Source organism: Papaver somniferum, unplaced genomic scaffold (genome assembly GCF_003573695.1).
Source record: "Papaver somniferum cultivar HN1 unplaced genomic scaffold, ASM357369v1 unplaced-scaffold_19, whole genome shotgun sequence".
In the NCBI taxonomy this organism is placed as follows: domain Eukaryota; kingdom Viridiplantae; phylum Streptophyta; class Magnoliopsida; order Ranunculales; family Papaveraceae; genus Papaver; species Papaver somniferum.
Window position 1 is genome coordinate 16727504 of NW_020628818.1, and position 12165 is coordinate 16739668.

Below are 12165 nucleotides of genomic sequence, written 5' to 3' on the forward strand. Positions count from 1 at the left end.
AAATCAAATAAGTAAAAGTTATTGATACTTAGCTCCTTTATAGTGGGTGTGATCGATTTGACGAAATGGACAAGCTCCCTAGATCTCCGCAACAGCAATAAGGAAAAACTTGGATAAACAGAGTGAGTCACGTGTTCAACACGCTGTCCTTAAGACATTAGCGCCCGGCTACACTCAAGAGTGATGCTATAGCCCTCACAGGACGGATATCTCCAGGATAAAACACCCTATTACACCTGCTACTAGTATATGTAGTAGATGCTCAACTTGAGCTTGGCAACTCCGAAAAAATCCTTAAGGAAAATCGCAAACGCTTAGGAAAACAATATAACAATATTTTCCCTTAGGGGTCTCTCTAAAATATAGAGAAACCCCTTTCCCATAGATTTTACAAAAGTAGAGAATTTGTTTATATAATGGAATAATACAACTTAAGAAGAGGAATTCTCCGACGTGGACTAATAAGATTTTCATTCACAAATTAAGAAAACAAAAATTAATTTTATTATTTAGTTAAAAACTTTAAAAATAAAAGTTAATAGAATGTTGTTTCCCAACAATCCCCCACATAAATGAAAACTTCGGTATAACATGAAAAACACAGATAGATATTAGTAAATCAACACTTTAATCCCGACCCTTTCTGACCGAACTGACGACATACGGACCGTCCCTGTGTTGAAATCATACTAGTCACTTATACATCACACAGAAGTGTGTTGACCCAAGGGTCATACTATGGATTGCATAAATCATAGTAGTATAAAGAGCTTTCATCTTTAGTTTCTCAGGAGTGATTTTAAACGTTCTTTCACCAAAGTGAAAAAGCATGAATTAGTGAACCCTTAGTGACCCTTAGGTCCTAAGTTCCAGTAACACCAAAACCATCAAAACAAAAATCACATAAAAAATACAGGAAATACCATTTTAGGCAGAGGTGTCCATGAGGTCTTGAAATGAGATATTACCGAAACTACTTGATAGAGACAGTGAACGTGATGTCTTGAACTGCTAGCGGTTGATGTAATTCACGGTAACAACCGCGGATGATATCTTCAAGGTTGCTGCCAAGCTCGTGCCGTTTTGTCCAATTTGGCCCTGGACATATCCTGTTTCTCAGAATGCTTTGGATAATCAAAGCTCATATTCTCATAGGAAGCGGCCCCACTTCCTCATTCAGATAGGTGAGTTTCCATAAAGAGTGTTACTGCTACACCCCACTTCAATCTTAAATTGAAACTACAAAACTCATTAAGACTTCTTAAAAGTCATCCTTCACATACAGTCACACTATCACAACAAAAAACCATAGGGAGGGACAGATAATGTAATTCTCTTTGCATACTTTTAATCACCACAAATTAGTTGTCTCATTTGAAACCTTGATCTTGGGATCTCCAGTTAGCAAAGTTGAGAATCCTTCATGGCAATTTTTATTTAATGAGCTTCAGTCCCATCCCCCTCAATGCAGCACTAACTTTCTCTTTAGACAAACCTTTCATCAAAGGGTCTGCGATATTCTCTTTGGACTTTATCCAATCAATGGAAATAACGCCTATTATCTTCTAATGAGAACAATTAAGACTATAAATGTTAGATTATCTTCTAATCCTCATCCCTAAGATTACATCAACAGCGCCTAAGTATTTCAAGTCAACATTCTCATTCAGCGCATGTTTTTAGTGGAATTAATCACATCTATGTTTGTATCAAGTATAATCATATCATCAACATAGAACCATACATTCACACAGGCATCCTTAACAAGTTTTTTGCAAATATACTTGTAAGATTCATTAACTTAAATCCACTACTCATTATCACATGATCAAATTTTTCATGCCATTGCTTACGTGCTTATTTGAAAACTATAGAAAGATTTGTTCAACTTCCAAACTTTGTCTTCACAACCTTTCACTACAAAGTCCTCAGATTGGTTTATGTAAATATCTTTATCCAATTCACGGTTTTATAAAACCTGTCTTAACATCCATCGGATGTATCTCTAAATTGTTCATGGAAGCAATAGCAATTAACATCTCAACGGAAGTAATTCTCGTCACAGGTGAATAAGAATCAAGGAAATGTATACCTTATTTTAGTTTAAAGTCTTTATCTACCAACCTAGTATTATAATTTTCCACAATTACATCTTCCTTACGTTTTCTCTTAAAGACTCATTTATATCCTATGGTCTTACTCCCTGGAGGTAAACTAGCAAGCTCCCAAGTATGGTTATGACGGATTGAATCCATTTCATTACTAAGTAGAGATTCTTACCAGAATGGGGGTTTCAGTAGATGTCAAGGCTTCTTTACAAATCTGGAGAACAGACTAAGTTAAGCATGTTATGAAGTCAGGTCCATAAGAAGTCTCAGATCTAATCATTTTACTTCTCCTAGGATCAATGCTACTTCATCTTCCTTCGAAGGTATATTCTGACTAGTTGAAAGACATCTAGGGGACCAACAAAACATCCCTAAGAAGAGATAGGTTTCCAAATAAACATGTTCAAAGAACTCAACATACCTAGACTCCATAAAAATATTCACACCAATGTCAGAAATAACATAACTCACAACCAAAAACTATAAGCAGTAGGGTATTCTGGATACCATATGAAGACACAATCAATAGTTTCGTTCCTATCTTATTTCTCTTAGGAGAATGAATAACTACTTTATCTAAACACCCCCACACTTAGACATATGCATAAGAAGGTTTCCAATCTTTCCATACTCATATGGAGTTTTATATGATCCTTTAAAAATTACTCTATTCGGTATATAGCAAATTTAGAGGATGACCCCCCCCCCCCCCCCCCCCCCCCACCCCACCCACAAGTTGGCGGTTAATCCTTTAATCAACATGGCATAGATCATCTCCTTAATGGGTTTTTTTCTTACTTTCAATTATACCATTAAACTATGATGAATAAGGAGGTATGATCTCATTAACAATGCCATTTAACAAGTAAAGTTCTCCTATATGAATTTTATACTTGCCATCACGTTTAGACCTAACCCTTCTAGTCGTAACATATACTTCGCTTTCAATTCAAATTTATACTCTTAAAGCTTATAAGGCATCGTCCTTACCCCTAAGGAAGTATACAAGATAGTAGCTCGTACAATCATCTATGAAAGTTGTAAACCACTTTAGTTTAGGTTGATTTCATGTCAACTAGGTCTAACTGAATTAATTCTAAGGGATTAGAATTACTCTGAACAATTTTTTTAAATGGTTTTATAGCATATTTTGATTCTTTTGATTCTACGAAGATTTATCTTTTGTATTCAATATCCAAACTAAATTTAGGTATGCAGCCTATGCTAGCCAGTTTATGCATTGACTTATAAGTTTGCGGATCAAAGTCTACCATGCAAAAAATTCAATCACACAAACAAATAACAAGAATCAACTATGTTCACTTCATCATTTTTTCCTTTAAGCTTATATAGACCTAAAGTCTTATAAGTTTTTCCTTTAAGCTTATATAGACCCAAAGTCTTATAACCCTTGCCTAAAAAATCATTGCCTAGTTACAACAAGTTTTCTAGATTCAAGTAAAATCTTAAATCTTTTACCATCTACAACAGAACAAGATACAAGATTCTTGCATATGCCCGGAACATGAAAACTTCATTCAATGTGAGAATATTACATATATGAGCTTCTGCCCGACCTTTCCCTTTTATGCAACCTCTGTCGCAGATGAGTTACTCATATAGAGTTTCTCGACATCCCCTATCCTCTGATAGGAGGTGAACGGGTCTCGGTTTCAACAAACATTCTTAATGGCTCCAAAGTCCACCCACCAATATCTCATATTGGTTATTAAATACTTCCGACATCATTCCACTGAACTCGTTCTAGTTTATTTCAACTAAATTAGCATTAACTTTCTACTTATTAAGGTTTTTGCGTTGTTTACAATTTACTGCGTATGGCTAGGAATTTTACAAACATAACAATCACCCTTAATTAAAGTAATTCCGGATTCAGGTTTACGAAACATGCCTTTCTTATGAAGGCTACTCTTAGAGTTACGTTTGATGTTCCCGCCTTTGTCATCTTTGGAAGACTTGTGTTCATCCACATGCGCCTAGGGACACTGTAATTTCCCAATCACCTAATACACCACATCTCACAAAACTTAGTTCCGAATCGGAAAATAAAATATGAGTTTTGAAGATAACTTCTAGATCTACAAACTTCGTTTAATTCATCATTTCAAAAAACTCATGGTTACCCCATAAAAACTAATTCAGTCAACAACTGATTTCTGCTCGTTAGAATTTTACAGGAATGTTTCTCTGTTTTGTAAAATATCAAAAAATTACTTTTACAAATCCAAAAATACTGAAATTTTGTGTGGGTAACTATAAGGATGTCTACTACATTATGCCAAAAAGGGTTCATCGAAATTCCTTCTACGTTACGAGATAAATTCGAAACTCTACAGCTGACCAAAAATTCATTTTCTGTTTTTCACTCCACAATTAACATCCATGATTATTACAAACTCGAATGCCTTAAGATTGTTGGGTACAATAATAAAAAAGAAGTAAAAGTCAAATAAGAAAAAGTTATTGATACTTCGCTTCTTTATAGTGGGTATGATCGATTTGACGAAAAAGACGAGCTCCCTAAATCTCCGCAACATCAACAAGGAAAAACTTGGAAAAACAGAGTGAGTTACGTGTTCAATATGCTGTCCTTAAGAGATTAGCGCCCGGCTAAACTCAAGAGTGATGCTATATCCCTCACAGGAGGGATATCTCCAGGATAAAACACCATATTACACCTACTACTAGCATATGTAGTAGATGCTCAACTTGAGTTTGGAAACTCCGAAAAAACCCTTAAGGAAAATCGCCAACGTTTAACAAAACAATATAAAAATATTTTCTTTTATGGGTCTCTCTAAAATATAGAGAAACCCCTTTCTCATAGATTTTATAAAAATAGAGAATTTGTTTATATAATGGAATAATACAACTTAAGAAGAGGAATTCCCCGATGTGGGACTAATAAGATTTTTATTCACAAAGAAAATAAAAATTAATTTTATTATTTAGTTAAAAACTTTAAAAATAAAAGTTAATAGAATGAATATTGTTTCCCAACAACAGAGAGCTGGAATTCAGTCTGTAAACGGATCAAATGTTATTTCATAATACAACTTTGCATTACCTTAATATTTCTTATGTCACAATAAATCATTTTTACTCCTTCAGTCACATAGTACTCTAATAATAAAAAACTTGGCGTCATTAGGGGCTACCCTGAAAGAATTTGGGGCGACACAAAAAGACAAAAAAGTCCACCCAAGCATAAATCTAAGTTACCCCTTATCTCCGATTTTTCAAAATGACAATTTTACCCTCCACAACCGGTAGATAAAACTACAATCGGTAGTTTAATTTGATTTGTTTCCTTTTTTTTTCTATGAAGCCAATAATCGGTAGTCAATTCCATAATCGGGTGTGTTTGTGTATACAATCGGTAGCTTGTCTTATAATCGGTAGTTTCGGTGTATATAATCGGTAGTTAACTATATAATCGACCGTTAAGGTGCATATAATTTGTTTTAGGAAACTTTTTCCTATTGTTTGGTTTTAGTTTTTGGTGAGAGAGAGAGAAGAAGAAGAGAAAGAAGAAGAAGTGGGAGTTTACCATTTTTCTTAAATGAACAAGAAACATTGATGGGTACGAAGAAGAAGGTGAAGAACATAATGTTGAAGCTTCACTACTATAAAGAGAAGATGATTTGGGGTACATGTTGAATAATCCAAACTTTTATGGAGAGGAAACCCTAGACAACGCTTTCATGGAGGAAACCGGAGAATCAACCGATATCGAAGCTAACGATGCATCTAACCTACAGAGTACCAACGGCTCTATTTAGAAGATGACCGACTATATAATCGGTAGTCTAGTAAGTTAAACTAACTTCCGATTGTGCTAGTGCCCCAAATTCAAAATTTTCAAAAACTAGTGGAATTTTGCATTTCTCTATTTTTCTCCATCGGTAGACTCGTGATATTTATTAATTTCTGATTATAAAGTTGCCCCAAATTTTGCTTTTGCCGAAATCACAAATTTTTCGAATTTGGGAACTACTATAATCGGTAGGTAAATAAGGTAATATAACCTCCGATTATTCAGATGCCCCAAATTTTGTTTTTGCCAAAATCTCATTTTTTTTTTTGAATTTGGGAACTAGAGTAATCGGTAGTTTATGAAGTTATTTATGAACTTCACCTATCTACTGATTGCTAACGACCACAACATTGAAAATATTAGTAATCGATAGATAATATCACTTTCTTAACTGCCGATTATATAACAGTACTTTGGTAATCTCTGCAAATTTGGACATCCCATAACCTTTTATATGAGTTGGGAATAAAAAAGTCGCCCAAAATTCTTTCAGGATAGCCCCTAATAACGCCAGGATAAAAAAGGAGACGTACTAGAGAAGCGAAGCATTATACACTTTGATTCACAAATTTATGGTCAAAACAATTTTCATCTAAGAAATCATCAAACACATGGAATATTTCTAAAATTTTATCTTCAAACCAGCCAATCTCCTACAAAAATCCAGTTGTTTTTTTCCCATCTCAGATTTGCTCATCTCATCTGGCTCAAACCCTAAAGAGGGTAAAGAAATGGTATTTGAATATCTTGTTGTTGTTGATCATCCAGTGATGGTGGTGGTGGTTTTTGTGATGGCGTAAATAAAACAGAGGAAGAGGTGGAGAGCGGTAAGAAATGAGATTTGAGGAGAGGAATAAACCCTAAGAAATATCATTTAAATAGTACTAGTAAATAGATAGAGAAGTGAAAAAATTAATTACACTCCATTTACATCACTAGTGTGTGTAAATGTGGAACATGTTTTGACCTCTAATCTTTTTGGTTTTGTAATTTGCCACTTTGACTAGTACATCTTGCTCATCCGTGCACAATGTGCAGGCCTGCACTAACGATGCACCTATGAGCTGATTTGCTTTCATACAGATGCACTTAAATGGATGCAAAATTTAGCGGCTCAGAATTACACTTCATAGTATTATAACTTCACCCATGGGCCACTGCGCACAAAACAAGCCAATGCTCAACTAAACTTTCCTTTGCGTTTTGCTGAGAGAGTCAACAAAAGTGTCCTAAAAATTCTTCAATGAAAAACTTGTAATTTTAATTCATCTTTTATCCAAATTGCAACACTATTGTTGTACTACCTAAATCAATGTCCCTTTTAGGATTCTGTCCAACTTTAGATCGTTTCAAAATTTCAAAGCATGGCAAGTCCAGGGTACCTAGCTCGAGTGGTCACACTACAAATCATACATCGGAGTTGAGTCTTTTATGAGTGAAAGGCGGTGTAAGGAAAGTGTGATAAAACCTTAGGGTGAATTAACTGGCAATTTCTAAACCGCCTTTTTCCTATATTTACTCTCTATTTGAACTTCCAGTCTTTTTAGTATATGAACCCTAACTCTCAGATTTCATCTATTTCTCAAAATTCTTCTTCTTCTTTTCTCTCAAATTCTTCTTCTTTACTCTCAAAATACACTCATCAGCACTCTGTTTCATGAATAATGGAAGAAATTGGAAGTAGTTCATCAATGGAGTCCAAGAACGTGAGGGTAATTGGCATCGACTTAGGTACTACATGCAGTAGAGTTGGATTTTGGATCGGAGAAGAATTAAGAATCACCAGAATTCCATCTTGCATTGCATTCACTGATTACACAGAAGAACACATAGTTGGTGATGAAGCATTTGATGGAGTTGACAACAATCCATTAAACACGGTTCTTGATGTCAAGCGTCTAATTGGGGCTAAATTTTCAGATAATGATACTCAACTTGACATTCTTCGTAGCTCAGTTGCAATAATTGAAGATCCAATAAGCAATAGTGATGAACTTAGTGTCGTTGTTCGATCTTTTAATCACCTAAAGAGATTCTCTGCTGAAGAGCTTTTGTGTATGATTTTAAAGAAATTGAAACAAATTGCAGAACAAGGTCTAGGTCTTGATAATGGAGATGCAATTGTTAAAGCTGTGATTAGTGTTCCAACTTGTTATAATAATGCTCAGAGATTAGCAACTAAACGAGCAGCAACAATGGCTGGCTTTGAGGATTCACGTCTTATTAATGAAACTTCAGCAACTGCACTTGCTTATGGATGGCTTAAGAAGATGAAGAAATCAAGAGAAGACCAACAGCAGCATGGTGTTGAAGCAAGAATCCCTCAAGAAGATGAGGAGAATGTGTTGATATTCGATCTTGGTGGAGGAACATTGAGTGTTGCGGTTGTCAACATCAAAGATGGATGGAATACGTATCAGGTGAAATCTGTTGCAGGTGATACTCATCTTGGTGGTAAAGATTTCACTGATGAATTATCTTTGTACTGTTCTGATAAGTTCGAAGAGATACAGAATGATGAAGATATTTGTGTAAGTGCAAGATCTAAGAGCAGATTAAGGTTTGCATGTGAAGATGCTAAAAGATTTCTAGATTATCCTCATGATAAACAAACAGTAGTCTTTGTCGATTCTTATTACGTTCTTACGTCGAATTTCACAAACAGAAGAAAAGCAATTCCATTGAGTGTTCCAGTAACAAAAAATGTGTTTGCTGAGGAATGCCAGGAATTGTTTAATAAATGTGAGGAAGAAGTTGACCAGTGTGTTCAAATTTCAGGGATTTTTAAATTTCATGAAGTTATTCTTGTTGGTGGAAGTACTAGAATTTCGAGAATTCGAGAAATGCTAGGAGTATTTTGTAGACATGCACAAGGGTTTTGTGAGATTATGAATCCAGATGCGGCTGTTGTTCAAGGAGCAGCAATTCAAGCAGCAATTTGGAGTGGGGAAGCACTGAGTAATCCGCTGCTGAATGGCATTTCAATTACAGATGTTGCGCCACTAACTTTAAGTACTTTAACATTACCTAACTTGATTCGCAGAAACACAGTGATTCCAACTGTAAGAACACATCCTTTCACACCTGCAAGGGATGTGACAAGACTCTCTGTTGGGGTTTATGAAGGTGAAGATGACGAGATGGAGGACAACAATCTTATCGGTTATTTCATCTTTGATGGTATTCAAGCAACTGAAATGGGATTACCAAACATTACTATAAGTTTTGTTGTTGATCATGATGGGATTTTAAATGTAACTACTGCTGAGGCTGCTGAGGATGGAAGTCATAGACAATTGGCTAGGCAGGTGACTAACAGAAGTCTAACGCCTGACGAGCTCAATCAATTTGGAAGAGATATGGAGAATCCAGAACAGGAGGAAAGTAACAGAATGAAGCTAGAGGCGAGACTGAAGGTGTGGCTTTTTGTTGATAAACATATGTCGCGAGATGTGCCAGATGATTTTTCTGTGGGTCTCAGTGCTAGTCAGTATGAAAGGCTAAGAGCGGCATTAGAAGATGCGGAGACATGGTTGCAGAATAGTGAACTGCCAGAAGTAAGAGCTTCTGAGCTTAAATTGGATGAACTGCAGAGGACATATTTTCTGATTTTACATGAGAGAAGAGGCCCCAACTAAGAGAATAAGAATATCTGAAACAATTGGATGTATATGGTATAAATTTCTGTCTGCTCAGTAAGCCAAAACTAGAGTCATGCTGTAGATGTAAATCATTTTGTTGTTTTAATCCTTTGTTTAGTAGATAGACATATCATGTGTCAGAAAGATCTGTATTCAGTTTCACAAATAATTCAAAAATTGTTCTGTATAGATATCATAAAACATCGAACACATTGCATTGTTTTTAGATTACAAGAGAAATAATTGTGTGGCTTAACCAAGCATAATCAACAACAGTAATACAGTATGTTTTTGTTTCCAGACAACACATGTTAAATGCTTCACATTTTCACCTGCGAAATTTTAGACCCTATTTACTTGGATCATTCTTGCCCTGCAAACTCGGGGGAACAGGTGCCAGTATCTTTTGGTAAAGGCATTGGCTCTGCTCTCTGGTTCTTCATCGTCACCATCACTGCTAGCTTGTCCAATTTTAGACTTTGATTCTTCTTCTAATGTCTTAGCCACAGCTCTCATTTTACCAGCTGGACAGTGGAAGGTCCAAATCTAGCTTGGGGTGTAAAATTTTTGCCCCTAAGCCCATACGCAAAAAATCTTTCAGAAACTCACAACACTAAGGGATTCGACACAAGAACAACAAGAGAGAAAGAGATTGAACCTTGCAGGGAGAGCCTCTGGTTCCTTCTATTCACTTGTTTCGTCGCCTGGTTCCTTCTATTCACTAGTTCAGCCTGAAAATAGGTTGTTTCGTTAGGTAAGGCAAAGTACAATACAAGTATATAGGAATTTTCGAATGGAAGGTAACAAACATAAACATTTAGTCCAAAATACAGGTTTGAATATTTATATAACAATCTTGATTCCAGATAATGCTGTTTTTTCCCAAGGAACCCAAAATTATGTTTCTTCGATATAACATTGAAGATTATGTCGAATTCTAACACCTCTATATAGTATGATATAATTATGGTTTATTTGGACGGAGTTTTGAGTCATTCAGTCTAAGTACCGCAAAAACATTGCCACCAGCGATATAAAGTCACTAACTCCCATAAACATTAGACAAGCATCACATGAAACAAGGTCTAGCTAATCTATCATTCAATTGTTAATTGATTGCTTCAGAATTTCATTCTAAGAAGGATTTACTAGTTCCTTACTATGAGCTACATTCAAATGTACGGATATTCTCAACTTGGCAAGTTACAAGCTTAAGCTTGTAAGCTGTCACCACAGCAAAATATTAACAATCATCTAAGTTTTGTTTGCCTGAATACTCATTAGCTAGCACATATACAACACCAAGTCAAATGTGCATCTTATTATATCTTATGTTCTACCATCTACCAAATTCAAGAAGTTTGATTCTTAGACAAAAAAACTCACCACTGGAGACAAAATTTTGATTCTTCATAGCCCTCTCTGTAACCAAGTGTGAGAGAATTACATTTACTCTAATAAAACACACCAATAACAGGTTACTAAAGCTCTTCTTCTTCTCTGACTTCTTCAAACATCAGTACACATGTTCAGAGTACCTCATTCTTCTGATGGTTGCTTTCACGAAGCTGGATTTGGATCCTAAAATCCGTTATCTTCGTCTTTTTTTGTTTGGCTTCTTTCAGAAGACCTGCATTTGACAAATATGAAATCAGAACAAGTCTTTTAAAGCCACAATGGTTGTTTGAATCTGCTCTAAGCCTCTAAGTTTTTGATGTGTTCCCAATTCTTGATTTGGACAAGAAAATTAAACTTACATCACCTCCTCCTCATTAATGTGTTCCCAATTCCCACCATACAACTAGAAAAGTGGTTAAATCAATCATTCCAGCAAGCTAAGGAAAGAGTGAAGCAATGAGACAGCAGAATGAGTCAGGGAGATCACACTGATTCGTGTTTCTTTCTCCAATAGCTTCATTTCTTTTTGGCAGACTAGTCACAGCACACACACAGGAAATGAAAAATTAAGAAAATTAATTGACTGAGAAAAAGAACAAAACAAAATTATCAAGTCTAATGAATATGATCAGAAGTCAATTGTAAATTAGGTAAAACCAAAATGTAAGAAAAAGAATGAGCCATGATCTTGTTGATTTTGTTCATCGTCGACATCAAAAGCCATGATCTGTGTGATTGTGGTGGTGGTAGTTTATGAGGCGGCTTAAACCAGAGGAAAAGAAGAAGAGAAGCTCTGCAAGGATGTAGATGCGAGGAGAAGAAATAACCCTAGCCCAGGCCCCGGATCGTTTAAATGGTGGTAAATAGATGGAAACATTGTTTACACTTCGTTTACATCAGTACTGGGTAGCGCATCTGTTTTGACACTTCTTTGGTTCTGCGATTTGGCACGTTGACATGTGATATGATGCGCATCACTGCACATTCAGTAGGCAACTCTGAAATGCCGGATTTGCTCTCTCATTGGGGTGAGCAATAGATGGGTGGATGTAGATTTACATATCACCTTCTTCTAATCTATTTAAATGGCCGATTCTATTACCTGTCAGATATGACATCCGCGGATGAGCAGCTGCCCGTTGGCCACATTATACCGGTATGCATCTATTCGTTTTAGGGA

At 35.8% G+C, this 12165-nt stretch overlaps 1 protein-coding gene and 1 long non-coding RNA gene across 2 annotated transcripts; one reads left to right on the forward strand and one right to left on the reverse strand.

Moving 5' to 3' along the window:
* The first annotated feature begins 7610 nt into the window (after window positions 1-7610).
* On the forward strand, window positions 7611-9584 carry LOC113338599 (heat shock 70 kDa protein 18-like). The gene has a single exon (XM_026583981.1). The coding sequence runs from the start codon at window positions 7611-7613 to the stop codon at window positions 9582-9584; it is 1974 nt and encodes a 657-aa protein (XP_026439766.1).
* Window positions 9585-9753: 169 nt separating this feature from the next.
* LOC113339090 lies at window positions 9754-11787 on the reverse strand. The gene is made up of 4 exons (XR_003354953.1): window positions 11345-11787; window positions 10974-11217; window positions 10246-10318; window positions 9754-10160 (listed from the first exon to the last, which is right to left on the reverse strand). It is a non-coding gene; the product is annotated as an uncharacterized LOC113339090 (long non-coding RNA).
* Between the last annotated feature and the right edge of the window lie 378 nt (window positions 11788-12165).

Excerpts from the sequence above, each read along its gene's own strand:
- LOC113338599 (XM_026583981.1), top strand. The coding sequence starts at position 7,611 with ATGGAAGAAATTGGAAGTAGTTCATCAATGGAGTCCAAGAACGTGAGG.